The sequence below is a fragment of the Aspergillus brunneoviolaceus genome, assembly GCF_003184695.1.
Source record: "Aspergillus brunneoviolaceus CBS 621.78 unplaced genomic scaffold BO95scaffold_3, whole genome shotgun sequence".
In the NCBI taxonomy this organism is placed as follows: Eukaryota; Fungi; Ascomycota; class Eurotiomycetes; order Eurotiales; family Aspergillaceae; genus Aspergillus; species Aspergillus brunneoviolaceus.
Window position 1 is genome coordinate 684,488 of NW_020290733.1, and position 27,336 is coordinate 711,823.

Consider the following 27,336-nt stretch of genomic DNA (forward strand, 5'->3'; position numbering starts at 1 on the left):
CATATTTTTTTTATCTATTGAAAGTAGAGCCCTTTGTTGTATTTCACAAAATAGAAGCCAACTTTCCACCACAGCTAGCAGCCTCACACATCAAATCGCTGATCTGAGCCCCTCGGGTGCTGCGGTTGTACTTAGTGGTGTGTTTCAAGGTCAATTCACATCATCATCACCGCATCAAGCAAGTCCAATGGGATGGCTGCTGATTATGACATTTTACCTTTGAGTAGGGCGGACATGGTTTCTGGTCACCTGGAGACTCTACCATGAGAACAAGAACCCAAGTCGAAGCGCATAGAATGCACCCGAGTCATAGATATTTAAACGTAAACGTGCGAAGTCAAGGGGACTGCGAGAAAATAGCAATAAATCAATTATGCAGTAGGTTACGACGTGGCTGGGTTTCGGGTGACGAATGCTGAATCTCATCTCCCGGTGGTCCCTCCCCAGAAAACAGTTCGAGTATACCACCATCCCCTCCCACCACCACACCACACCTCCGCTTCCCCAGAAATTGATCGCTCCTACTCATACTCAACAAATATCCACTTGATCTCAATCCTCAAAGCCAGTCATACTGTATAGCTCCTTTCTTCTCATGGATGCCATTTCCATCTTACGTATGGCGGCCACAGAAAACCTACTATTCTCGTGATGTCATTGACTTCTGCTCGTCCATGACGCATCGCACTCGTCGTGGACCGACAACAGCAATGCTCATGACACCACGACTACGCTGATTTCACGTGGCTCATGATCGGTCTGCCTGGAACTATACTCGAGCAACCTCATCTTGACCAGATTTACCACTGCGACAGACTTCGCGCCGGGCCTCCCGATCCACGGTTACCGTGCAGTCAATTTGTCCGTAACAATCCCCAAAGGACGTGGTGTTGAAAGGAAGACAATTATGATGTCAAGATTGCTCAGCACTCGAAATTCCGGGACTTCCTTAACATCATTGACCTCGATGGTGGTGCAAAGTTCATATAGTGCCTCGTAACCACACATGAGCTAAATGCAAACCATTCATGGCTATGCTGCCCCAGTTTCCTACTTTGTTGAATTGAATGCAGCATGGCTTCCAATAACGCAATGGAGCCAATTGCGGTGAACGGAGGCGTTACGTCGCTTCCAATCCTACGAGAGACAGTCAACACTGTCTCCGAAGAATGTCCCACACGCCTAGGTCTAACGGCGGAGGAAATCGAGAACAAAGCCCCGAGTCTCGATGTGTTCTTCGATACTATCGCGGCAGAGCGGCTTCGGCGCATGCCTGCAGACGGTAGTCGACTGGACGGGGTTCTCAGACGAGCTTCGCGTCTCGCGGTTGCTGTGGGTTCTTTGCGCGACGCAGTGTCCAGTTACATGGATGGCGCGGATGAAGCCACTGCGCTTGTCTGGGGGACAACGCTGCTTCTGCTTGAGGTATGAGATTCTTTCCACTCAATTGCAAGATATGTTCCAACTAGAAACTCAGATGGGCATCGATCAACTCGACGTAATTGAAGGCTTGTTCGGCCGCTATGGTCGCATCACTATGGGTATCTCGCTCTTGCTCCAGCAGGAAACCTACTTCCCTACATCCCGACCTCTGCAGCAACAGGTTGCCGAGATCTACGCTCATATCTTGCAACTTGTCGTCCACGTGGCTTGGGAATATCGCCAAGGAGCGAAGACTCAGCATTGGCAGTCGATGAACACCGCTATCGATTTGGCCTTCTTCCGCTACTTCAACCGCTTCGCTACTCACTGGCGTCGTGTATCTGAGCTTGTGCTGCAAGCAGGAACGGCTAAACATCAGACATCAGTCAATCTGTCGGTCATTTATCAATTCCTCGAGCTCCAAGATCGTCCGTTGCAGATGCTTCTTGAAGGCCAGAACCACTCCTTAGCGGACGGATCCTTCTCCTGGTTCGAGCCGCATCTGACTACCTTCGCTATGAGTCGTCGAAGTCTTATGATGATCCGAGGAAATCCCGGCTCAGGCAAAAGTGCACTCGCTCAATGGACTGTCGAGCGACTTCAGGCTTCCTCGGAGTATGATATCTGGAATGTCATTCCGGTTATCATCAGATCGGACGTACCAATCACAACGCTCACGCTGAGCATTCTCAAGGGAATTCTGATCCAGATCCTTGATCATTCAGTAACTAGCCGCAGGACTCAAGATGCCATCTTGACTGCTGTGACCGGCGCTATTGAGCTTGCAGTAGCTGGTGCAACTGACCCTCAAGTTGAAGGACAGCTTTGGACTGCCATCCGCGCTGCCGTGCAATCCAATTTGCACTTTATGTTGGTGGTTGATGGGTTCGACCAAATGAAGCACGCCGAGACAACTGTTAGCGCGTTTTTGGGGTTGCTGCAAGACACAGTGACCGATACTCCTTCCAAGTTGATCATTTTCAGCCGACCTATGTCTAAGGACATACTGCCAATCCGCGAAACCACGAAGACACACCAGGTTGCTATGAATGCCGCTACGATCCAGCATGATATGCAAGTCGCGGTTAGCGACATGATGACGGCGGATTCTTCGTTCTCTGGCCTCGAGCCGTCTCAACGGGAGTCATTGGGGGCGGCGATCGTATCCCGCTCTCAGGGCTGCTTCATATGGGCACAGTTGGCCGTAGAGGCCATGCAGCAGCGAACGACTGTCAGCGACATGACGTCCGCTGTTGCGAAGATGCCCAATACGCTGGGCGACTTGATTGACCACCACCTGCGTACTACCAATATCAAACGTCAAGGTGCGCAGAATCTTCTGGGCTGGTTAGCGGCCAGTGAGCGTCCCTTGCGCATCCCAGAGGTGGAACAACTTTTGGCAGTTGATATCAAGACACTGAAAGTAGCCCCTCGCTCTTCCAACCTTGAGCGTGACCTCTTCCAACCCCTCAAGCGCCTAGTCACTGTTCGTGATGGGTTTGTGTCGTTCCGTCATCCAATGATCCGAGAGCACCTCCAAGCACGGGCTCAAATGCGCCAGGAATTGTCATTCTCTTTGGCGGATGCTCATTTTGACCTTTTGATCCGCTGTTTAGCCTGGGTTCGCCGTACGGTCACTGACGAGGTCTCCCTCTCATGGGACAAGATGAGCGTGTTTGTACGCGACCGTTACTTGGACGCTTATGTCTTGCTTGAGTATACCGCACGCTATTGGCTATCGCATATGCTGGCATCGCCAATGGCATCTTCCGATCGTGAGATCTCTTTTGACGCAACATTCCGCCGTGCTCTACCCGACACTGTTCTCTTCGCCCAGTTGGAGCTTACTAACAGGGAGTCCCAGTTCAGTCGCTCAAGCATTGTGGAATTATACAGGTTGGCTGTTGGTGTTCGTCGTGTGGTTCTGGGGAACGAGTCTCCCGCTCTTCTACAGAGCTTGCTTCTCAGCGCTCGTGCTGCGGAACAGACACATGCCGGCTGGGCCAATGATCACCTGTACGAGGCTTGGATGCGCAGTCGTTCGCAACTGGGACCTTCCAACGCAATTACACGTGACCTTGAACAAATGCTTGTAGCCAACGGACAAGCGGATCGCACCGCAGGCATGAAGACTGATGCCCTGAAGGACATGGCACTTTCAGGATGGGGCTCATCCGACATTGGCTTTGCCCAAAGACTGCAGTACCTTGATAAACTGGTGAAGTCTTATAATGCCAACAAACAACATGATGAGGCGTACTCTGCTGCTAAGCAGTTTTACCACCAGACAGTGCAGACGTACGGTGCTCATTCACCTGAAACCATGTCAGCAGCCGATTACCTCACCAAGAACTTTGAAATCGCGCCTCCGGACGAGTTGGCGCTGGAGCTTGCGCGAACCAAGTATGAGACAATGCTTCATTCGATGGATGCGACCGACCCGCGGCGAGTAGCCTATTCCCTCTACCTAGCCAAGATGTATGAGGAGAATAACCAGATCGGAAAAGCCGACGCAGTGCTGTCTCGACTGTGGGCAGGCCTATCTGCTCGCGGCTCCGATTCCACAGACTCCTGGGATCAGAAAACAAGGGTGGCCTTCTATTACTCCCAGTTCCTGCGCCGCCAGCGTCGTCCCGAACAGGCTACAGGCATACTGCGCGACCTAGAGGTAGATTTGGAGACAGGGGGCGGCGTGAATTCGCCACAGATGGTTAAACGTGCCGAGGAGCTTCGCGGTGAGGCTCGGCAGATGGATCTGAAAGATATGGATCGTGCCCTTGCTCTGCAAATGTGGAAGTATTACAAATATTCTGGCCAGCAATACACCCCTCAAGCCGTCTCTCTGGCCGAGTCTCTCACCGAAGGGATTATTCCCACCAAAAGTACTGCCAGCTCCATCGGTTCGTGCTTGTCGACACTCTCCCCAGAGGATAATGAACTGCTCCCTGGCTGGATTGATACTGTTGCATCAGCTGGCAGTGAGCGTGACCTAATGTCAATCCTGGCCCTATCTCACCAGCTGGCAAGTCAACGAATGGCAGCAGAGAAATGGCGTGAAGGAAATGAATGCGCCTGGGCAGTGCTAAAGCACCTCTGGCCTACTGTTGAGGACCCATATTCCAAGGCAAGGTTCCCCTCGGAGCAGGCACCCCTGATGGCCAGCCTAGCTCTCGATCACGCGTACTGTCTGTTCCGGCGCCTGGACGTGGCACTGGCTACCATTGTATATGGGAATGCTTTCAAAGCATCCATCACCGCGGATCAAGTGGCCGTTCCTTCGGTTACGACTGTCGTCAAAACTGTCGTCGAGTTCTATGAGACGACCTTCCAATTTGACAAAGCAATGGTGTTGTTGCACCAGGTCAGCGACTTCTTTGCATCGAGACTAGGCAGTAACGATAAGCATACCCTGGACAGTCGCTATTATGAAGCCGATCTGGCGCTTCGCCTTGACCGTCGCAGCGAGGCGGAAGACAGCTACAGTAAAATTTACAAGGCCTGCATCCCAGACGGCAGGGTAACATCGTCTGGCGTTCGGGCTGCAGTAGCTTTGGTCACTTTGTACGAACAAGACAAGAAGTGGGAAGATGCCCTTGATGTGTACCGGCACTTGTGGCCCACCCTCGTGCATTTTGATGAAAAAGACGGGTATGACCGGGCTCTTTTGGAGGGCTTGCTTCCCAAGACCTACAGTGGATACATGTCTATCTTGGAGAACTCGCCATCTGAAGCCGGGGACAATGAGCGGTACCAGATAGCCTCGCAGCATCACCAGCTCTGCAGGAAGCTGTATGGTCCTACCGACCCCCGCACCCGTGACGCGACTATGGCCCTTGCAGGAATCTGTTCTGGTCATCCCCAGCGTAGAAGCGAGGCACTTCAGCTCTATGAACAAGCTCTCAAGACGAATGATTGGGTTCCAACTTCTGAGGCTTCGCGGTCGCTTCCTGACATGACCCAGCCACTGCCTATGGATATCAAGCATCGCATGGCCCAGTTATTCATGCTCCAGAAGGATACATCCCCGCAAGCGCGGGCCTTCTATACCGAAGAGCTTGCTTTGTCGAAGCAGCAGCAAGGGCTATCTGCACCAACGACGCACCTGTGGCTTCGTGAGATAGCGCGACTGTATGCCCTTCAAGATAATCCAGAGTCTCGCCGCCATGGAACCGAGCTGCTTCATGAGCACGTCGATGAAGTCGTTCATGTCACCGCCAACCACGATACACTAGTGGAACGTGCCCATAGCCTGGCAGAAATCTACCTTGAATGCGGGTATATTGATGAAGGCTGGGAGCTCATCAACGAGCTGCACCAGCAGGTGATACATGATACACCGGCTTCTCACCGCCAGAATCTGGGCGAGTACCGACCTGCTGCATTCGTTGCAGCGTTCGAGGAAGTGTTTGGTCGAACACGTTCTTCGCGACAGATCTTGGATGACTTGTCTCGCGAAGGGCGGGTCTATAGTGTCTTCCAACAGCATCTGTCCAGCCATGACCTTATGCCCACCCTGGCGGCAGGCGACAAGCTGCACCAGCTGCAAATGGAGCAGAAGCGTAGCGCCGCGGCTCAAGACACCCAGGACAAGCTTTACGAATACTTCTGCAACACGCTCTCGGTGGCGCAACCGCTGCGGAAGAAAGATGTTGTGCACCAGTTCTACGTCATGTGCCGTCGCGAGTCGCCCAATGATGACTACAACATCAATATCGTGACGCAGGCTACTGGACTAGTGCGAGACCTGTGTAACCGTTCACGCTTCCAGGATGCGGCTGACGTTACTGGCGTCTTCCACTCATTTGTCCACTTGACTGACGGACTACGGTTGGCGGAAAGTATCTTTACTGCCATCAAACTTTGCCTGTATCTTTGCGGCTACAAGGTGAACAAGTGCACTGAAGCCACGACTGCGAAGAATATGTCGTTCGAGTCGCAAATGCTCCTGCAGGAGATCATGGCCAACGCGCGAGATCTCCCGATGGAATACGCCGAGTTACCCTTCTCGGAGCTCAATGACTTGGTGACTGTTTTGGGTGAACATGAGATGTTCGAAGACTTGGAAGTAAGCGACATTCCCCCCATGTCAAGGTACTTACTAATAAAATCTTTCCTAGTCTATCCTCACCGACCTCTGGACCTCCCGTGTTGTGCAAAAGACCTGGTCCCTACCCGCTGTGGTGTGGATTGGTCGCCGGCTCGTGGAAACACGGTACTGTCGCGGCCAGGTCAGCGCTGCAACGGCGCTTGGCAAGGATATCTGCTACAATCTGCGCCAGGTCTGGGGTAATGCCGACCCGGTGACGCTGGAGATGAACAAGCTGCTGTCTGGCCTCTACACAGCGTCGGGCAACCATCTTGCTGCCGCCGCTCTGCACGAGACCGCCCTTGCAGAGCTCTTGAACAGTGAGACCAGTGATCACAATGCGGCCGTAAACGCAGTGACCCAGCACCTGGAGTTGTTGCAGTACGCCCAAGGACGCCTGGCCAAGGAGGGCCAGAGCGCAGCCATTGACGCCACGGCTGCCCAGGAACGCGTGCAGGACATCGCCACGAAGTTCGGACTCTCACCCACCAAGCTCGAAGCCGGCAAAACCGACGGGTCGATGGGCATGTGGCAGCGCCCGCGCCGGTTCAGCCTGGACGTGGAGGAGCTGGAGACCCATCAGAACCACCTCCGCCAATCCAGCGGATCGGCGCTGCTGACGGGCAACGGAGGGGCGAAGCGTCTCTCCATTACTGCCTTGTAATGGATGGAATGGGATGTAGCGCGATTTTGATGTTAATCAACCAGACTGCCTGTGTATTTTGTAAATGATGTATATCCAATCCGGAAGAATAATTGGGTGGACATAGGGTAAGGTAGTGTATAGTACGGAGTTAATGAAACTTTTGTTTGTCCTATTCATGTGTAGGCCTTTCGGAAAACACTGTAAACTCCGGAATTCTGGAGAGTATGCCCTCCCAGCAATCGAGATGGTATCCTCGTGGCGCATGGAGATAAGTTTCACCCAGGTTCTTATCACCGAACCCTAACTCAGTACGCAGATTTTCCGAAGACTGTTGACAACACGAGGTGTATGTAGTTGACCTTAAGTACTACGTAATGTTAGAAATAGTAGCTTCACTAAATGAAAGTACACACATACACACACACGCATCAATAAACCCACACCATCTGTTACCCCCATCCACAAATACACCCACCTATGCACAACCCCCATCCACCATCTCAATCCAAGACATGTCCCCAATCCCAATCCCAATCCCAACATCAATCCGCTCATCCCCCCAATCTTCAAGACCAACCGCACCGGACCGCACTGCACCCTAAATGACCTCCCTCATAATTTAACCTTCCTCCAACCCCCAACTCCTGCGCACTCCCACCCTCCCGAAATGCAATGCGTCGGAGGCGTTGCATTGGCTGGATCTTTACTCTTACTATGATGTTATTGGGTAGAGGTAGCGGACGTCCAAGTTGTTGGGCGTCTTGCTGGCTGGGGAGTTGGCGGCGAGGTTGGAATCCGGGCTTGGGGAGGAGCAAGCGGGAAGAGGAAGGGGGGCGGGGGGGCTGGATTGCGTGAGTCTGGGGTTGTGTCGGTCACGGTTGTTGCGGGAGGATGAAAAGAGGCGAGGAGAGTGGCGGCCAGGGTGGCGTTGAGGGTGTTGGGGAGTGGCGAGTCGGCTTCTCGAAGATATTCGGCCGGGGGCGATATAGTTTTTGTTGTAGGTTGGTTGCACTTGCAATGGAGGCAGTAGTCATGGCCGCTCATTTTTGTATCTTTTGTTCTCTTGAAACAGTCTTGCTGTATTGCTTCTATCTTACACTGCATCATCGTCATCACCATCATCAATGAGTCATGCTTGCTATGTACTTCCTAGCGTATATACAAAGTTATTCACAGATTGCTGTTCCTGTCAATCATATTCCCAGGCGCAGCAATCAAAACATCCCTCTCCGGGAACGGGCACCCCATCCCTCCTCTTTGCCCACGCTCAGTCGCTCATACCGCTCGAGCATATCATGCATCCCGGTCGCCGCCGACGACTGCACGTCGCTTCTCATCCCATCGATGTAGCTGGGGTCACCGTCAGCTTTGGTCAACCCCTCGGCGTAGTGATCCCATCGGTCGGGCTTCTGAGATTCCGAGTCCTGCCGGAACAACTCCTTGATGCCGGGAGGGACGTCCGTGGAGTGTGCGACTCGCGATCCCTGGTTGCGAGAGCGCACGGACAATTTGAACAGATGAAACAGGTTGCGGCCCACCTGGGACCGACACGCGATGATGGAAAAGGCACTGGTCAAAGTCAAGAAGTCTTGGTCAAGAATATCGAAGCTCTTCTGTTCCAGAAGAGCAAAAAGTGCGAGGTTCACTGAATACATGGCGAACTGGTGGGCGTGTTCCATCCCATACTCAGTTCGATGGAGTCGAGCGAGAGAGGCAATCGATCGCGCGGACGAGATAGCAATGGCAAACGGATTGAACTTATCTTGGACGTCAGAGACTTCGTTCAGATGGGACAATCGTGCATTCGGGCCGAGGGCATCGAAGCAGAGATTAATCACTAGTGTGTGATATCGCATCCTGTTCACTCCTTAGCTTTGGCCATACCAGAAAAAAATATGCGGTACCAACCAGAGGAGGATAATATGGGGGGCGGGCTTTTCAGCTGGATCGAAGCACGGCGGAAGTCCCCGCTGCCACTTGCGGAGGCGCAGATACAGCTCCTGCTTACGCTGATTGTAACCGGGAGCAGAATGTCCTTCCTTCGACAAGCTCCGAGAGATGTCACGGGCAATATCAGACAGCTGGCAAGCATCATCGAAGTACTGACTCAGATAAGATAGTCGGGCTGGGCGAGGAAGGGGATATGGTGTCCATATATCTCCTGCGCCTGCGTCATCCCGGGCAATCCGGTCAATGCTGACTGAGTTCACGCGACTTGGCTTGAGGAAGTTCGTGTGAACAACCCTGGGATAGGATTCGTGCGATAAGGGTTAGTCCACATGATTCCTTGAACAAGGTCGGTTGAGACTTACGTGTCGATTTGATAGAGGCCCCAAGCGGTCCGCTTGATGGAGATAATCATGTCTTCCGACATCTGCGATGTCTTGAGCTCTCGCTTTTTATGATTGATGATCCCTAGAGACTCTGCCATTTCGATGGCACGATGTAGCATGGCATAGCCATGATCACCATTTCCGGAGACGGAATATCTAGAAGGCATTCGATCATCAGACATCGAAGGATTCATAACGACAAACGGTAGCTGCGTGGATAGGGGACTTACCTCTCATATAGGAGAAGGATTGCTTGCAGGGTCGGTAGTCGAATATCATTGCCCCTTTCGAATTGGTGTCTTTTCATGTGGCGCTCCGCCTCCGCGAGGAAGTCCGCCCCTTTCGTCCTCACATCCCCAGGAACCGTGTATACCTCGGAATAGGGTGAATAGTACTGTGCCGGTGCCATCCCACAACTTCAGTAACAGATCCAGAGCGATGGGCGAATTTTCCCGAACTTACACATGCGTTAGCGAGCAGCGCATTGACTAAGAATGGGCTGCAGAAGTCTGAATCCACATTGCCCATCGCCATGTGCTTCAGGAAGGATTTGCGGTCCATAAACGCATAGAACGGGTAGTCCCATGTCAGATACAGGGAAACTAGATGGGATACGAGGTCGTCATCATCCGTGACGCTGGTCCAAGGCTTCGCGGGCACCCGAAAGGGAGCATTCCCCGTCAGATATCGGATGTCCATCATCATGGGCCGGAACTTGGGTGCTTCACTTTCCACCTCGATCCCTTGCCAAATGCCGTATAGCTGTTGCAGCGCATGGGAGTCCTTTCCGGCAGCGCGCATTTCGGCGAGAGTCTGGTCCAGATAGGCACGCACTTCTTCTATGGAGGCGTGTTTGCGGATGAGCTTTAGCAGGGCGTCGGCATGGTTGGGAACCGCCGATCGCACGACCTCGAAGAGATCGTAGAGCATATCATGATGATAGTTCGACGTGTCAGTTAGATACTCGGCCACGGATTGACAGGCCTCAGCTGAAGTCTCGTTGGACGCCTCGTGGCCCGGATGTGCGTGGACCATAGGCGAGTGACGGCCATTCTACGGGGAGGATGTGATCGGTCAACAATCCAGTATTACAAGTTGGGGAAGGATGAATCAAGATGCAGGATCAGGGATTCACCTACCATCAGCTCATCCGACTGGGAAAGAGAGCGGGTCGGCTGAATCGGTGGAGAGTTGCTAGGCGACATGGATGGATGCTAAGCATAAGATACTAGTGTAGTAGGTGATAGGCGAAAGGGAGCAGGTGGTGAAACACGTTCCGTCCAGCAGGTGTCAAGCCTCAGTCCTCACACAAAGAGGGTTAGGTCAACCCGAATCTAGAAAGCCACATTGAAGACTAAATAAACGTGGGATATGCAGTTTTAGCGGAGGGATGGGTGGGATGAGGGGATGAGAATAAGTGGATGAAGATAAAAGATGGGAAGGAAAAAGAATGCGGGAAAAGGAAAATCCAAGGATGATGCAGTCAGTTGAAGAGTGGGTGGGTTGGATGGGATTGTGGGCGGTGCCTGAGACCCAAAACTGACTACACCATGACATCAGTCCGCTTGCCGCTTCAGTCACTCTCTTTTCTCTCCACTGCAGCCTCCCACCTCTTAGACCTTCTAGGGGATGGTTCTCAGTATTAGGTAGTTTATTCTCGCCACTATCCATCACCTGATCATCGTCATAGCCCGCAGCCCTGCCTGCGTTTTCTCATCACACACACCAACCACACATTGCGTTCGGAGAGAAGTCCATCGAACCTCGGTGAAACCATGGAGAGAGTATTGAAAACAAGGGGAGAAAGAAAAATATTTAAGACCATTCAAGATCAGCAACCCCAAGCTGCGAAACGATCTTCGCTAACATGAGTATGTTATAGCGGAGCTTGAAGTGCAACGAGCTGCAGCTGCAGCAACAGCTCGCTTCACAGCCGAGGTCGCAAATAGGCGCAATTTAAAGTGTGAGCTTCTCCAGCCACCCGGCGTGGGTCTTCCCAGAATTGCCCTCGGCAAATTCGGTCCGGGGGAGGCTGCCGACTGTATTTTTCAATACGCATACGGGGACCATTGCGGGCAATAGGCAACACCGTTTCTGTCAATCTGATTCGCGAACGCCGACACACTGTTTTCCAGCCCTATGACCTTAAACCTCCCCAGGGCTGAACAATTGAAGATCAGCCAGGATGGAACCCTCCATCTCTCGGGGGATAAATCATGAAGCGGGATCGTAACAAGCCTAGTTGAGAATATGCCACCACCACGTCATCATCTTGATCAGCCACCTTTCCCCGAGAGGCAGTGGTCGACGGAAGGCCCATCCTAGTCCTTCGCGTAGCTGCATCTCCACCACTCGGCGCCAGTCGACATGGTGCGCAAAATGGAATGGAAAGTGGTGTTGGCTGATCGACTTGATCGTGCAGTCCATCTTCGGCTGCTCCTGCAGCTCTATGTGCGGCTGCAGCAAGGCGGGCTGTTCGCCTTCCAGGTCCAACTCGATCTGCAATGACCCTTGGCTAGTGAACTGGCGCACCTGCACAGCGAGATTATGGTGATGATGGCTTTGATAGCGATGGCGATCGTGCTCGTCAACATCCCGAAGAATGGTGAGGTCAATGAGCGGGTGCTCAAATACCTCCAGTAAACCATGGTGCTCGCTCCCATGCGGTGCGAGGTTCACCTGGAATCGGCCTTCGAAGATCAGGTTCGGTGAAGAGGGCTTGCGATGCACAAAGACTCGCGTCATTCGAAGCGGCAACTCAATCAAAGCAAGCGAATGAAGAATGACTTTTTGGGGCGGTGTGTCGGGCTCGGTCCAGGTGCGACGAGCGAGGCCATCATTTACATAGCGGACGATTTGTTCACTGATTTGAGCTTGATTCATGTGCCAGAGACGTTGGAGGATTTCATTTACCCAGTTGATAGTCTCACCGTGGGCCAGGATCTTAGTGGCGTGATAGCGCTGGCAGTCATCTCGAACGACTCGCTGCATGCGCTTCATGGACACCTTGGTATAGGTGCGACTAGCCGCGAGGACGAACAGTAGCCATGCGAAACTGAATCTGAGTTGACCCACAAGCCACGAGGCGAGACACACGAGCACGATGACTCGAGCCTCCGTGTAGGTTTGCTCGATAGATCCGATCAAGTCGGCTGGCTCGCGAGCACGACCGGGCTTGCCCATGGCAACGAGATGTTCGGTTTGTTTCCTGCTCTGGCAAAAAGCACTCAAGTATCTTAGCAATGCTGAAGGGGAGTTCGCTTGTCATATAGGCAATCAAGGAACGATAGCTGCAAGCTGGGTGCGACGATCATAACCAGACGGTCGGGCGACATAGCGGATGCAAGTGTCGATTGCAGGTTTCATGTTCTGACTCTGAAGAAGAGCAGGCAACCGTAGTCTTTATGTTGAGTGCCACAAGGTGACGAGGGGGAGAACCCGACTAAGGGGTGGGGGGCTTCATGTGGACAAGTGCTTCTGCAGATTCAAGCAGGGCTAAGACTCATAGGGCTGATGCGCCTCCGAAAAATAAAAACGGTATTGCAAATACTGAGTAAGTCTCCCTGGGCTGACCCACACTTGTGGAGGCGCCGGAAATTCCATCTCCCGACACACCGCAATGCACACGAAGATGTGGCTTGGGCTTGTTTGCATTTGGTTTCTCACTTGGGGTGTGTTGAAAAGCGTGGTGACCCGCTCGGTAACTATGCGCTGCCAGGCAATATGCTATCAGACGCTGATTTGACATGGTCATCTTTGCAGCCTCGAGGATGTAGAATACTGAGTTTAATGCTTGATCACTGCCCGACTCCTGAACACAGCTGCCGAGGCACTTTCCATCCGTGCTTAATCGATACGCTGATACAAAGAATGGGACTCGGCTCGTGTTGCTGTTGTTCCCGAGTGTATTTAACCAAGATGAAGGGGCTGGCGCCGTCTCTCTGGTGGTCATGATCAAGGTCCAACCGGCAGCTAAGGCTCTCGAAACAAACTCCAGCTTGCAGTTCTTTCAACATCCCGATGCCTGCTATAACAAACCTTTAAACTGGCCAGCTCGTTCAGTGGTTGATCAGTCTCAAGTGGCAGCCTTACACTTCTACAGGACACTGTGGTCTGATTCAGCTCATACCGAAATCGAGTTCGCCAACGGTACCATCCTCTAGAGAAAGATCGTGTCATCCATCGGCAGCACAAGTTGATATCGCATGAGTCGAGCTGTATTAGAAAGTCAATGCTTTTCATACGAAGCCCGACCCATATTCCTTCGGCATCGGACGATTACCCCAGGCCCATTCGCTTCGTCTTCATCGTCGCCGCCGCCGCCGACGAGGCCAACAGAACCACATTCATTCTGGACCTGAGCATCATTCAAGGAGGCTTCGCTTCGATTTGTTATGACCTCTTTCGCCTAGACTTGGCCCCCGCCCTGAGTGTATACTTCGACGAGGATGCTGGCGCTTAAGCCGATTTAGATGGCTGTGCTGTCGTGGCAAAGCGAGTTGCCGGGTCCTCGTGAAAGGCGCTACGTGTACCGTACTGATTGCGGGTTCACGAGGGCGAATATCAAGCATGAAAGGCAAGTGTCGTGGCTAGGGCTGCGTGGCCGGTGGGATGGAGGATGGAGGTTGAGGGCATTATGAGGTGTGCCGGATTGAGAAGAGTCGACGGAAAAATTAACGCATGGCACTGTGGTGAGAGGGATTGGTCAATGCTGAATGTCTTTTCAAAGCGATATGGGTGGTTTTCTATTGGCTTAGTAGCGCTCATGACTGCTTCTGTATGGTTGCGATTGGTTATATGGCTTGCCAAATGTAGCAGCTATGTCGGCTGACGTAGGGTTGGTCAAGTAGGATAAATGTTCTTCGGTTGTTTTGGAGGATACTTCCCTCATGCGAAATGCGTGCTTTCGGTCAGCAAAGGCTGAATGCAATGGGTAGTGGGCGACTTGGGTTACAGTCCTACCATAAATCAATAACCTTGGGTGCATGCCATGGAAAAATCCCACAACGTCAGGATGTATGGAGACAGCTTCGGTTGCGTTCAAAAATCGACTGAATTGGGTGAGTCGCTCTCTCATCCTCGTAGAATTGTTGTCAGTGCTTGTCATGATACTTTTTAGGTCAACTGCTGAATTCGCCATCATCATGGGCATGGAGTACTGGACCTGTGCGGTGTCTCTGACGGAAATACCGAGGAATGGCTTTCCTGTTTGCATATCTGTCAAATTCTGCTTCCCCTCCAACAATGACTGCATACAGACTTTGACTATTTTTGCATGTTTGACGGGGAGCCAAACGAAGACCACTAAAACTCGTTGCTTGTGATTTCCTCCCGTCCAGTGCTTTCCCGCCATAATCCATCCCCACCGAGTAACAGATTATCCTTCATTCGTTCCTCGCGCTATTTGTGAGGACGCACTTTCGACTACGATCAAAAGGTGAACAGAATGACCCCAGGTCGTTTGCAATGACTGCAAGGGCATCCCTCACTCGTGCTGGAACGGCAATAAGCTGACAACCCGGCTGCTTATGTAGGTAGTTATGTCACTGGCCCGATGTCTCAACGTTGTTATGCATGAGACAAGACGCTATGACTGAATAGGTATGATGCAGCAATGTCGAGGGATTTCCAGGAAATGGCTGACAGCGACGATCTTCGACGCGACAGGGTTCGTGTTCGTTGTCTACCGCAATGATCGCCAGACCATCACAGAAACCACCTCCTATTCTGCGGTGACAGAGAGCCATAAACGGGATTCATCCTCTAAATGTCACTTGTCTGGTGCCCCTTGATCTAGATTGGGAAAGACAATGTACTTGAACACGCTTCGTATCATCACTGGTCCTCAAAGAGGCAATCTCATTACACTAAGAGCGCTGATCTCTGCACAATGCTCGATCGACATGGGGGGAATTACCTTCCTTGGCACCCCTGGATCCCCGATCACTCGATTGACTAATCAGGCCCGACCCGGCGGCAATCAGATCTCCCCCTAGAGCTACGGGGGGAGTCCCTTCCCCTTCCAACAAGCGACGGAAATTGATTCCAAACCACAAGGGAGCAGACTACCATGACACTCTCAGCGATTTGCACAATGATTGACGCCTCGATTGCTGGAATATGCTGAGTCCTCAATTTCGATGTGACTGGTCCACAAAGCCTCTTGGGTAGGCGCCTGTCTGTTCTCGCTTCGACTGGTCGAATCACTGGGACCGCCACCAGGTCGCTGCGAGAAAGTGGGGAGAGGCAAAGGCCGGGCTAGACAGCACATTTGGAATAATCAACTGATCGGGCGGGCATGATTTGAAAGCTTTTAGGCCTCTCGTCCTGTTAAACCACGGATCCAGCCCGCCCCCGGAACCAGAGCACTCCACGAACACCCCTGCAGAATTGAGGTCTCCTCGTCATTTCTCCTGGTGTAAGCCACCACTGATGGTGCTCGATGACCGTTACTACTATCTCTGAGTCTGTGGTTGCACGTTAGACTTTAGAAGTCTCTCTCTCTCCATCCCATGATTGTGACAATAGACTTTGTTTGTCAACAATCCATATTCCAGCCTGCATCGCTTTCACATAAAGACCAAGACCTGAGCTGGCACGAACACGACCTTTCAGCAACGCCTTTTCCCCGCAACCACAGGTGGCGAGCCGCATAACTTTCGACCCCTTCGACTGCGATGAGCAACTTTACCCTGGAGAATCGCCCGAAAAAGGATCAGCTTGATCCTCCCGCCCCAGGCAAAGCGGCTGTGCGAAAGAAAGTCCGACCCACCTATTCATGCTTAAATTGCCATAAACGCAAAGTTAAGGTATATCCACACCACACTACACTGAACACCTATGCGAGGCATTCGCCACTACCACTTTGTTCCAACCATGTTCTCGGTTGTCTGCAGCTTTGGACTAATGCATACCGTAACAGTGCGATCGTGTCAAACCATGCGGTGCTTGCTGTCTACGGGGCACTCCCTCGGAATGTGATTATGGCACCAGCAAGCGAGACCGCCAGTATATTCAACAAGCAAATCTCATTGACAACTTGCTACGCTCTTGTGAGAGCCTGAAGCAGCAGCTGGCGGAGGCTCGTCAGCTTGCCAACATACCTGCTGTGAAGGCTGAGGAGGGGCCGCTATCGAGAAGGAGACCACTTCACACGGGCCGAAAGACGGACGATTGGGACGATGAAGATGCACTTGAGGGCTCAGATTTGCCTATGGCAGACCCTGAGCAATCATCCTTGATTCCTCGCGATGCTATGGTATTTAGCGAGGACCACGAAGGCAACACATTTCGGCGAAGTATGCTCTATCCTTCCGCACTCCAACTTACACTTGCCCTGCCACTTACGATGGTCTAGTTCACAGGTCCACTCCGATTCTGAAAGAGAAGCGTGTTCTGACAGACCCGATGGCAGCTGGTGTCGCAATAGAGTTCTTCATCGAACGATTGGTTGATAACTTCAGCCCGGTCAATGTCAGCGGCACTATTGCACTACGTGAGGCCAAAGAGATGCGAATACTTTCACCAATTCTCTACAAGGCTTTTGAAGCAGCATCACTCACATTTGCCGGAAGACAATATCATAACAAGGCTCTCGAGGTTGCAGGCAATTCCAGGTATATCAAAGTACTTCATCTTCTCCAGACGGCGTTGAATGAACCTGAGGGCAATCAATCGACCGAGGTCTTGCTAGTGGTCCTACTGTCTACCATAATTGAGGTATGTTTCCGGTTATAAATGGAGCAGCCAGGCATCATACTCACTATCGCGAAAGGCTTTCAGACAAACGTCGGTAACCTCCATTTTTCGACACCAGCTGGGTGGCTTGGCGCTACTGCGGGCACGAACCCCTTATCGCCACCGGCATGGAGTCGAGAGATCTCTGTTCGTTGATCTGCGACTATACTGGGTTAGCAACTATCCTCTCGTTTTGGATTTGACCTCCGAGCGGAATTGACTGAAGTTTATAGGTTACTGCTGCGTTGGTGCATCGCAAGCCGACTTTCTTGTCCTCGGACGAATGGCTCACAGTGCCTTGGTCTTGCGACGGACCGTCAAAAGATATCCTTCAACATCTCCTCGACGTTGCCGTTCATATTCCGGGCTACCTCGCACAGATCGACGATCTCCAAGCGGCCTTGCAAAATCCGGCAGTCTCGCCATCCGAGTTAGTCACAATGCAGTCCACTATCTGGGACCGTGCCCTTGAACTGCAAAGCATGCTCGAGATGTGGAAGCGTACCTACGCCGACACATACGCCAGAGGCGGACCACGCGAGGATTCCAGCCTGGACATCCATCCCAGCAATCAGAAGAGCGGGGCCGAGGGTCGCGGGGAGGACGTCTTCCCCGTCTTCCGGTGTCGCGATCCCAGCACGATGCAGATCACCGCAGCCACCAACCTGGTCTACCCGGATTTATTACTAGCCACCTCGATGTGCTACTACTGGGCGCTCAACCTCGTCATCACCGTCACCGACACCGGGCTTATCGACGTACTCGGCCGGCAGGAACGCTACGAGTTCGCCTGCAACATCTGCCGCAGCATGAAGTATTACACCCAAATGGTCCCCGGCTGCCTGGTCTCGCGGATCATGTTCGTGCTCCGCACCGCGTTCGACAACTTCCCCGACGGCATGGTCGAGAAGCAGTCCATGTCGGAGCTGTTCGCGTACATCGGCCGCCGATATGCGTTTCCGGTCTTTTCGAACCAATGTACCTCTTCGTCGGTGAAGGCGGAAAGGGAGTAAAATAATTCCACCGAGGACGAAATCTCTCACTTGCGTTACGATTGTCTTTGCCTTGATTTTAACATCTCGATTGTCGCAGCGAGCGAGCAAAATGGAAATGGTTATGGCGTTTTTTGTTTCTGCGGGCAGGAGGGTTACGGGCGGCGTCCTAAGGCGAATTCATTTTTAATTTGTGTACCTCGAATGTACGATATGGTAAATAGTTGAATGCTTGTATACGGTGATGCTCCATATGCGCAAATGATGCCTTGACGTCGCGGCTTATCCACGAAAATATAAGTGGCAATGAAAGCTGGGTCATAACAAGTAGGAAAATTGCCTTTGGGAAATTTATTATCTACAGGTTGGATTGTAGATGTGAAATAGCCACGTTGTGAGTTAATTTTCTCTTTCGCGAGTATATGTACTAGTCATTGCTTCGATCTATATATATATTGTGAAGATGATAATGGGAGGGCGCCAGCAGCTGCCGCCAGCTCGAGTTCAGATCTGAGTCCTAGTGCGAAATCACACCGTGAGCGTCCTCCAGAAATGTAGGCATACTAAAGTGTCCAGTCAACCAGGACAGATGTGAGCACGTTCACATGATTCCATTCAGAGAAAGGGAGGTTGGAAAAGTGGTCGTGCCCAGAGCCTGCTCGAGAAGCTCAACCACTAGGCTAGCTCGGAGAATGGTAGGTGGCAGTGCAGGAAAAAGCGGGGGGGGCAAGAGCCCTCTCGCTAGACGCGGCGTGACAGCTCAATAATTGCGTCAGCAGCTCGGTATATATTACTGCGCGGCAAAGTTGGTGAGTGTGGCTAGACGCTAAACCGACCGCCTTGCTCTAGATTCCAATGCTGAGAAAGCCAGGGTGAGAATGTTTAATCTAGGCGGGTCGGCAAGGTGTTGCTTGAATTGTCTGGGTAACGCGGGGGCGGGCGGGAAATTTTGGCCCATGACGGTGACGGTGGTGGAATTGGTTGATAATTATCCGTTGGATGGAGGCATCATGGGTCCATCCGGTCACATGCAACTGTGCTCATTGCCAAATGTGGAGACCAGTCCGGGAGGGGCGAGAGGGGAGGAGGGAGGTCGGTACGTTTGTCCACAGCAAAGCAATTTAGCAAGCACGCGCACACAACGTGCAAAGCAATTAACTTTTCGGTTGGCCTCTGGGCCCGAGTCGCTCTCGGTCGACTAACTCGCTCGATTCGGGGAGACCGTTGAGGCTTGGGGGGAAGGGACAAACCCTGGAACGTATGGCGACTGTGCGTGGTTGAGTCCCCGCATCGGTCCAGGGTCGGTCGCCTAGATTGCTCTTGCAGGCACTAGGCGTGATCGAGGCTAGTAAGCTAGCGTAGTGCGTGCGTGCGTGGTGCTTGTGGTGTGTGTCCCCTCGGTGCTCCGAAGGCCACCTCCCCATCATCATTACCCGATCTGCAATCTTTTTTTCTTCGGGTCGTGAGTCCTCGGTTTGAATTATTTTCCCTAATTTCGGTTTTGCCTCTCGGTTTCTCAAGGGAACCCAGTATCCGTGGGGACCGAGATGAATGCATTCTGCGCATAGCACTCCATCATCGGGTCGATGTCCAGAGGGTCATCGTTGAGATGGTTGAAATGGTCGACGGAGGGGTCTCGGATTGTGAAGCCCCCTTCAGGGTCCACGGGGAGCCAATTTGCGGTGAACCGGGTGCTCCCGTCAGGCATTTCCAGCGGGGTCAGTCCTTCCATCGCATTGGGAGATTTCAGTCCATTGTTATTATTCATTCCAGTGTACCCTTCCCTGGCCTTGCCTTTGACCCCGCCGGTGCAAGTCTGCTCCGAACCTGCTTGCAACGCAATCGTAGGTGGGTGTGGGTCATTGAACAGAGGCTCAGACATCATCATCCCATCGGGGGGGTAAGAAGGGAGCGGCAGGCTGTCCGACAGTGCCATGTCTGGAAGCCGATAGTACTGTGCGGGCTCTCTCAAATTGCACTCCCGTTCCCAGTCTCCCTCACTCCCACTGTATGATTGATGGCTCATTTCCGGCGAGCTGCAGGGCTCTTGCGCAACGGGCGATTGGCCGAATGGGGGCCCAGCGCTGAAGCTATCGTGCGATGACGACTGTGGTGACGAGATAGCTCCCGGAATGTTCATGTAGAGAGCTCGCTCGGTGGCTAATTGGGAGGTCGAACGGAGAAGGTCATCGAGGGAGAGGTGGGCGGGGAAAGACTTCGAATTGGGGGTAGTGTTGAAAGTGGATTCTTCAAATCTAGTAGTGTGAGGGGCTCTAGTCAGCCCATGTGCAGAGAGATTCCCGGCTTCCTGCAAGCCCGACCCCTAGGAGTAACTTCTGGTGGAGGAGAATCTAAATTGCTGTGGCAGACTTACATCGAGGTGAGTTTATCCACGAATCCTGAGGAAGCTGGCGTATCTGGCATCCCTGATACATGGGGTACCCGAAATTGGCCCGAAGCAGCTTGTGCCATTGCCGACTCATAGTCGGCGCAAAGCTCGGGGCTCAACAGATGGGCAGACGAAAGGTCGAATTCATTGACACCCAGCTGATTCCCGTACAAGTCTTCGCCGGCGAGCTCCGGGTCCAGAGCGAAAGCCTGGTTGTCTAACGAGTCCAATGGAAACCACATTGGCACGTCTGTCGAGAAATCGGAGTCGAGCATTGCTTCGGTATCTTTCGCGAGAATAGGTGGTAGGAGGGTGACTCGTTGTTTTGTAGATTGCAGTCAGAATCTCGCGCTCATTGCAAGGTGAGCATTGACGCGTTCAGTAGTTTGCTATTGTTGTGGGTAAAGATGAACCCTTCGGTCACGAATGCTTCGAGAGCCACTACAAAAACCTCTCCGGGGGGAAAGCACGGGGCGGGAAAGCAAGCTTATAACCTGCGCAAAGCAGGATAAACTCCGGCGAACAGCTTGAATGAAACATGATTGAAAGAGGTGGTGGAGATGCAACTTGAACAAGTACAGCATGGCGGCCACGATGGGGATCGGTAAATTGAAGAAGGGAGCAAGGGTAATAGTGATTCGATAGAAACGAGATCTGATCACAAGGAAGCATGGTTTTTGGGTTCCCCGGGGTAGCCTTTTTAACCGAACAATTCCAACTCCCCCAGGTTTTCAATCAACCCAGCCGAGCAGGAGTATCGGAGTTGATTGCGTCTGGCACCATCTGGCACCGTGCACTTGCATGATCTCGGTCCTTTTAATGGTAATTAACCGAGAGCTTGAAGAGCTCGGACCGAATGGGAGAAAAGGCGAAGGCGGGCCGTTATTTTGGGGTCAAAGAAGTCTGGGGTTTGCGGGGAAAAGCCAACTGGTCAACTGATCCTGTCCAAATTTGCCGGCTTTCACATCCCCAGATGGGATCGGTTAATCGTCACCTGGAAGCCAAATTTACCTTTGCGCTTCGCCTGTCTGACCGTCCTCGATCAAAAGAAAGAGATTCTTATGGTGGTTCTACTATCCTACTGAAGACTATGCATAGCGTCGGAACTTGTTCTCAAATATGTACATTCCAAGGTTTATGTAATATATACAGAGCACGATTGTAGTCGAAGTCAGGATCAGCTGGTACCTGTCTCCTACACACCGCATCGGGGCCAGACAGTTCCCCACTCCTACTAGTGTTGCAGGTCGGTCGGCTGTTAGGTCGAAGAGCTACGACCATGCAGCATGTGCCTGCATATCACTCCGGGGAAAGGAGAAGGGGGTAACGGGCTAGATCTGATCCCTGCAAATAGTCTAAGATCCTTGCCACTTCCCTCCCCACCCTTTGTACTCGAGACAAGAGTAGAGCCGAGGAGGCCGTGTCGCCTAACCTCACAGGGCCAACCCCGTGCCCTTTCGTGTCCATCGGTACAGCGCTAACACAGCTTTGCGTCGGTGTCGAATCTCGCTGTAATTAACGGGGCGCCCGCGCGCCTGAGCCACTGCACTCCGCATGACCTGCCGGAAATTCCGCTGGTATTCCGTATTCAGAGTGACAACACATGATTCCGTTGCACGGATCATCACCTCGCATGCATTTAGAATCCCATCCCCCGCCTCTTTTTGCAGCCGCTCCACGATCAGCAACAAAAGGAAACTCCCTTGTAAAAGTTGGATTCCAAAGAAATATGGGATAAAACTGATATCGGGGTCATATCGTAGTATATGATCCACTGAGTCCGCAGCCTCCAACACATGGGAGATGGTCGAAGCAAATGCAGGGGAAGACGTCCAGAAGTCCTTGTCTTCGATAAGTGACACCGGGTCCCATTTCCCTACAAGCAAGATGTGGAGCACATGAACCAGGTACGATGCGTAAGAGATCACCGTCTGTGTATGCCACGCATACGCTTGCGCAAGTGAAGCTTCGGTCGGCTGCTGATCGGGCTTGGGAGGGAAAGCACCAGGCATAGGGCCATCAGGATCAGAGGCGATGGCTGCAAAGGTCGTGAGACTAGCTTTGTAGATATCGAGCTGTCGTAGTACCTCACTGACGTGGCTATCCCATGCATCTTTGCCATTAAATCGCGTACCAAGCATTGGGTGATTCCGTGCTTGATTCAAGTCTATCAATTCGCCAGTGATAGTCATCAGGGGCAGGAAAAAACCAAAAATCGAATGATCGTGGCAGACAAAGTTGGGGAAGACGCGGCGTTTGTTCTTCTCACCAGACAGCAGACATTGTGGTCCGTCAGTCTTGGGGCTGTTGCTATGGATATTACCCGCTTGCCACGATCCCTCATCCAGTGGCAAAAGTAGGTCTTCACTCTCCGCGTCGAGCAATGCTAACGGACGGTTGTAGCAAAGCGCAAGGTGACGATCCATGATGTATAGTAGCCACCATGTCCGTCGCCGCTCCTCGCGATGCTCTTCGGTAATTGTGGTACGTACATCGTGGCTCTGATCGCATACGCAATTCAGGCTTGGCCGAGCAGGGTTCGAGTAATCAAAAAAGGGGCCGGTGTCGACGCCACTCCAGCCGGCCAACGAATAATCGAACGACGGACTAGAGCCATCCGTGTGGTGACTATCCTCATTAGGCACTACCTCGATCTCTTGATTCAGCTTGAGCTCTCGGGCTAGAGTAAATGCGGCATGCCACCTGGAACAGATTAGCACCGCATACACAGATAGCAATTATGGGTAGACCAACCATCTCATGCTTGCGGCTTTCTGTTCGCTCGATGAAATTATTGAGGCCACGTGGATGTAAGTGATTACATCGTCCAACGAACCCGCTGGACCAACAAGGCCCCTATCATCTCCTCCAGCGTCAAACGGATGATGAACGGTTGTCGGCGGACCCTCTGGTCCGAGACCGGCATAGGCGGCCTCACTCGCGGTTGCGCCCTCTGTATCCTTGAATGAAACGTGGATTAATGGGCGGAGTAGTCTGATTGTCAGGGCGCACAGAAACTGGCAGATCTTCTTGCGCTGTGGCGGGGAGATGGGCAAGGCAAAAGCACGGTCATCCAACGCGGCAACCCAGAGCATGCTGGCTAGAAGAGCAGGACTGCTAGGACGAGGTGTCTCCCGAGTGAAGAAGGATGCCTTTCGTAAAACATAGCAATGTATGTGATGACAGACTGGGTGCATATGAGTTGAAAAGGCGCTTGTGAAATATAACTCAAGGAGATCGAACACGAGTTTGCGAGGCAGATTTCCTTCGAGGAACGGCATGAGTGGCATAAGCACCGGGTATTTCAATGCTGCAATGGCCGACCCGGATGTCTGCCCGATGCCGGTCGCTTTGGATGCTGTTGAGGTAGGATCGCTATAACCAGCTAGCTCAACTCCCTGCCAAATATCAAACATCCGGGGAAAAGGTCCCTCGCCCAGGCCGAGTCCTCCCAGAGGTTCATAGGACCCAGGCGACACATGTGTCGCCGATAACCATTCCTCCGTTGGATTCTCACCAGGCCGAGGTCTGCGAGGAGGGAGCGTAGCATCTGCTTGGGAGCGTCGCTCGTCGATGCTCGGAGCCGAAGCGGCGATGTCATTTGTGGATGGGGATTTGTGTTGCAAAAGTGAGACAGGAGAGCCTCGTCGGCCTGAAGCGCCAGCTCTCTCCGCCAACACCGGAAGCGTAGGTTGTTCGTCGTCGACCGGGCGGGTCGCTCTCTCCGGCACCGCGTTGGTCTCCGTTAATCGGGATCGGGCGATACGGCCTCTTTTCCTACGTTCGCGAGTAAATTCGCAGCGAATCTCGCTGCGCAGACAGCGTGAACATGGAAAAGCCCGGTCGCAGCGCACGCGACGCGAATGGCAGGAGTCGCATGCGATCCGGTTGCGCCGCCAACGACGTTTGGTGATAATTCCGTTGGTCGACTCTTCGGCGGCGGTTGCTGGAGCGTTGGATGCCTGGGCGTCCCCCGACTGATCCATTTCAATCCGACATTGGTGAGTTGGGGAGGGTTCGGAGGGTAGTCAAGATGAAGATCGAAATCAGATGAATTGAAATGAGTTGGCCAGGTCGCTAGGAACCACGGGCAAGAAGAGGTTAGCAGTTTGGCCAAGACGAAGGAAGCGAAAGCGAGGGCACTAGTCTCACTCGCCCAGGCCAGCCGGTTCGGAGCGGGGAAGCACAGTCACATTGATTTGATCACGGGTTGTGGGATACGATGGTCAGATTTCTGATGGCAGCGAGAAGCGGTAGCTGGCTAGCAGAGAAGAAGAAAGAAAGAAAGAAAGAAAGAAAGAAATCTTCACAGAGCAGGTTTCTTGACAAGGGTGCGTAACAGTCCCAGTGCTAGAAACGAAACAGTCGAACAAAGTAGAAGGCGGCGGGGAAACCGACCGATGGTGGAACCGAAACTGGAGTTGCTGGAGTTGCTGGGGATGCCCGCCTCCTCAGCTCCTCCTCCTCCTCCGCATTTCTGCCCTCTGCACGCACGCACCACTCATTCACGCTGGCAACCACAACCGGGATTACTGACCATCTCACAGTACGTGTAGTTAAGGTTCTTGCATTTAACTACACTCAGTACCAGCATCCCACCACTAGCTGACCGCTATTCTATCCTTCCGGATGGTGGTCGATTGCTTGGCGGGACTAACTCTGTCCATGAAATCTGTAAGTCCACTGCGCAAAATATACCTCGGTTACTGACAGAGGATATTTCAAACGATTGGCTAAAAATTCTATTTGCAATAGTTTCTTTTTACTAGTTACCCAATTTGACCCTCTGACCCTGGCTTCTTCACGTCTGCAGCAGATCAATGGCCCTGAGCTGCTTTATAACGCGCCAACGCTCGATCTCGACTCTTCGCGTGATCAACAATCGCCTGCGGATATCCATTCTTTTTGGCCACCTCCCCGGCTCCCCGCCCATACGGATCATGAATCGCATTGCCCTCCACCTCCCGAAGCTCCGGCACCCACTTCCGAATGTATTCTCCGTCGGGGTCGAATCGCTCACTCTGTCGAACCGGGTTGAAAATCCGGAAATATGGCTGTGGGTCGACGCCAGTACTCGACCCGAAACCCCAGCCGCCGTGATTGGACGCAAAGTCGCCATCAATTAAATGTTCCATGAAATAGCGCTCCCCACGCCGCCAGTCAATCAGCAGGTCCTTGGATAAAAATGATGACACCACCATTCGACTACGATTGTGCATCCATGCGGCGTGGTTTAGCTGTCGCATAGCAGCGTCGACAATCGGGAAACCAGTTTTGCCCTGGCTCCAGGCGTCAAATTGTTCTTCGTCATACTCCCATTCAAGGTTCGTGAATTCCGGCTTGAAACATTTGTTCATACTGGTTCATGTCAGCCAGAGCACTCGTAATAACAGTTTTCGAAAAGAGACGAACCAGATGTACGGCCAATGGACCAATACGTGCTTGTAGAAGTCACGCCAAGCAACCTCACTTATCCATGACATGTAGCCCGGTTGGTTACGGTCGAGGAGGCCCTTATTCGCTTTACGCGCTTGATCTACAGCTGTTCGTGCGCTGAGACAGCCTGACGCAAAGTAGGGACTGAGAATGGACGTGGTTTTTCCACTCAAATAATTGCGCTGATCATCATAGTCTCTCGCCTTCTCTTCGAGGAAAGCCTCGAGCCGTCGCAGAGCCTCATGCTCGCCTTCGGGATATAATTGACGGAACCGCTCTCTCTCTTCGTCGGATAGAGTCTTGTTCTCAGGTGCTGTGGGCACCTGGCTGTCAAACAATTCCTTGAAATGTTTCCGAGCATCTCCGGGGTTAGATCCCGGTTCTTCCGCCACCTCGAGGTATTCGGGGTTCTCTTTGAGAAACGCGCACCAGGCGCGAAACCATGGACTATAGACGGCATACTGCTTGCCTTGCTGACTATGGAGCTTCCCAGGGGTGACAACGCAAGCATCATGAGCTGCCTCAAACCGCACACCGTTCTCGGCGCACATGCGGACCAATTTCGCCTCACGGCGCAACTCGTCGACTTCGTACTCCATATTCGCGTACAGGTGGTTCGCACCCCATTCCTTGCACAGGTCCACAATGCGCTGGGGAATCGCCTTGCGCTTCTCTTGTGTCTCCATGTAAAGGGGAATATCTAGCTCGTTCAGGTCTCTCTTCAACACTCCAAGTGTACGTAACGTCAGATCAACCCGTGCTGGACTGGATAGATGCGCTGTCAGGTCCTGGGGAGACAAAATATACAGACATATCAGTGGGACCTTGTGCTCGCGGGCCACCTGGTACGCCATCTGCAAAGCGCGATTATCATGCAGTCGTAGGTCGGACTTGAACCAGTGTACGACCGCCGAACCAGCTTGAACTGATCCGCGCGCCTCCAATGTATCTTCGTAAGACCTTTGTAGCTCCTCGATTGGTCGTTCTAATGTTCCATCGTTGTAAGCGTGCACTCGCTCATTGCACATCTCAGGTGGATAGTATTCTCGAAGGACGATGCCGAAATCCTCGGTGTCTTTCGCATGGGGATGCGGACGCGACAGGTCGAGCTTTCCACGCTTGGTCGCGGATGCGGTGCCGTTGGTGGACTCCGATCGAGCATTTGAGCTGCTTGATGCCTTGCGCTTCGGGCGTGGCATGGTAGGATAAGAAGCCAGACAAGCGTTGGCCAGGTGACAGATGCGTGTTGTGCGAAAAAGAAGCGAATTGAATAATGGTGGTGAGAAGACTAACGC

At 52.6% G+C, this 27,336-nt stretch overlaps 9 protein-coding genes across 9 annotated transcripts; 2 read left to right on the top strand and 7 right to left on the bottom strand.

Moving 5' to 3' along the window:
* Positions 1-1,074: 1,074 nt before the first annotated feature.
* Positions 1,075-7,300, top strand: BO95DRAFT_379311 (uncharacterized protein; the record flags this gene model as incomplete). Its single annotated transcript, XM_025583316.1, has 3 exons — positions 1,075-1,425; positions 1,478-6,487; positions 6,540-7,300. The coding sequence occupies 3 exons, from the start codon at positions 1,075-1,077 to the stop codon at positions 7,170-7,172; spliced, it is 5,994 nt and encodes a 1,997-aa protein (XP_025447478.1). The 3' UTR covers positions 7,173-7,300.
* A 574-nt stretch (positions 7,301-7,874) lies between these two features.
* BO95DRAFT_427316 (uncharacterized protein) lies at positions 7,875-8,198 on the bottom strand (the record flags this gene model as incomplete). Its single annotated transcript, XM_025584790.1, has 1 exon — positions 7,875-8,198. The coding sequence occupies one exon, from the start codon at positions 8,196-8,198 to the stop codon at positions 7,875-7,877; it is 324 nt and encodes a 107-aa protein (XP_025447479.1).
* Positions 8,199-8,368: 170 nt separating this feature from the next.
* Positions 8,369-10,522, bottom strand: BO95DRAFT_449263 (fungal specific transcription factor domain-containing protein; the record flags this gene model as incomplete). The annotated part of the gene is made up of 5 exons (XM_025587938.1): positions 8,369-9,011; positions 9,063-9,398; positions 9,467-9,643; positions 9,718-9,881; positions 9,950-10,522. The coding sequence occupies 5 exons, from the start codon at positions 10,520-10,522 to the stop codon at positions 8,369-8,371; spliced, it is 1,893 nt and encodes a 630-aa protein (XP_025447480.1).
* Positions 10,523-11,725: 1,203 nt separating this feature from the next.
* BO95DRAFT_427318 (uncharacterized protein) lies at positions 11,726-12,670 on the bottom strand (the record flags this gene model as incomplete). Its single annotated transcript, XM_025584791.1, has 1 exon — positions 11,726-12,670. One exon carries the CDS (start codon positions 12,668-12,670, stop codon positions 11,726-11,728), a length of 945 nt encoding a protein of 314 aa, XP_025447481.1.
* A 1,570-nt stretch (positions 12,671-14,240) lies between these two features.
* Positions 14,241-14,840, bottom strand: BO95DRAFT_427319 (uncharacterized protein; the record flags this gene model as incomplete). Its single annotated transcript, XM_025584792.1, has 1 exon — positions 14,241-14,840. One exon carries the CDS (start codon positions 14,838-14,840, stop codon positions 14,241-14,243), a length of 600 nt encoding a protein of 199 aa, XP_025447482.1.
* A 1,121-nt stretch (positions 14,841-15,961) lies between these two features.
* BO95DRAFT_117760 (Zn(II)2Cys6 transcription factor domain-containing protein) lies at positions 15,962-18,304 on the top strand. Its single transcript, XM_025580423.1, has 5 exons — positions 15,962-16,296; positions 16,410-16,785; positions 16,845-17,206; positions 17,262-17,396; positions 17,458-18,304. Exons 1-5 carry the CDS (start codon positions 16,165-16,167, stop codon positions 18,235-18,237), a joined length of 1,785 nt encoding a protein of 594 aa, XP_025447483.1. The 5' UTR covers positions 15,962-16,164; the 3' UTR covers positions 18,238-18,304.
* A 1,428-nt stretch (positions 18,305-19,732) lies between these two features.
* On the bottom strand, positions 19,733-20,880 carry BO95DRAFT_458868 (uncharacterized protein; the record flags this gene model as incomplete). The annotated part of the gene is made up of 2 exons (XM_025588600.1): positions 19,733-20,471; positions 20,591-20,880. 2 exons carry the CDS (start codon positions 20,878-20,880, stop codon positions 19,733-19,735), a joined length of 1,029 nt encoding a protein of 342 aa, XP_025447484.1.
* Positions 20,881-21,726: 846 nt separating this feature from the next.
* BO95DRAFT_403737 (Zn(II)2Cys6 transcription factor) lies at positions 21,727-24,821 on the bottom strand. The gene is made up of 2 exons (XM_025583934.1): positions 23,360-24,821; positions 21,727-23,308 (listed from the first exon to the last, which is right to left on the bottom strand). Exons 1-2 carry the CDS (start codon positions 24,589-24,591, stop codon positions 22,039-22,041), a joined length of 2,502 nt encoding a protein of 833 aa, XP_025447485.1. The 5' UTR covers positions 24,592-24,821; the 3' UTR covers positions 21,727-22,038.
* Positions 24,822-25,376: 555 nt separating this feature from the next.
* Positions 25,377-27,315, bottom strand: BO95DRAFT_379323 (deoxyribodipyrimidine photo-lyase PHR1). The gene is made up of 2 exons (XM_025583317.1): positions 26,018-27,315; positions 25,377-25,963 (listed from the first exon to the last, which is right to left on the bottom strand). The coding sequence occupies exons 1-2, from the start codon at positions 27,238-27,240 to the stop codon at positions 25,423-25,425; spliced, it is 1,764 nt and encodes a 587-aa protein (XP_025447486.1). The 5' UTR covers positions 27,241-27,315; the 3' UTR covers positions 25,377-25,422.
* Between the last annotated feature and the right edge of the window lie 21 nt (positions 27,316-27,336).

Bases quoted from the DNA above. Each gene is read 5' to 3' on its own strand.
- BO95DRAFT_379323 (XM_025583317.1), bottom strand. From the start codon at position 27,240: ATGCCACGCCCGAAGCGCAAGGCATCAAGCAGCTCAAATGCTCGATCG. The intron at 25,964-26,017 runs GTTCGTCTCTTT...GACATGAACCAG, and splicing joins GTCCATTGGCCGTACATCTG to TATGAACAAATGTTTCAAGC.
- BO95DRAFT_117760 (XM_025580423.1), top strand. From the start codon at position 16,165: ATGAGCAACTTTACCCTGGAGAATCGCCCGAAAAAGGATCAGCTTGAT. The intron at 17,207-17,261 runs GTATGTTTCCGG...CTATCGCGAAAG, and splicing joins TACTGTCTACCATAATTGAG to GCTTTCAGACAAACGTCGGT. The intron at 17,397-17,457 runs GTTAGCAACTAT...TGAAGTTTATAG, and splicing joins TTGATCTGCGACTATACTGG to GTTACTGCTGCGTTGGTGCA.
- BO95DRAFT_403737 (XM_025583934.1), bottom strand. From the start codon at position 24,591: ATGGATCAGTCGGGGGACGCCCAGGCATCCAACGCTCCAGCAACCGCC. The intron at 23,309-23,359 runs GTTGGTCTACCC...AATCTGTTCCAG, and splicing joins AAAGCCGCAAGCATGAGATG to GTGGCATGCCGCATTTACTC.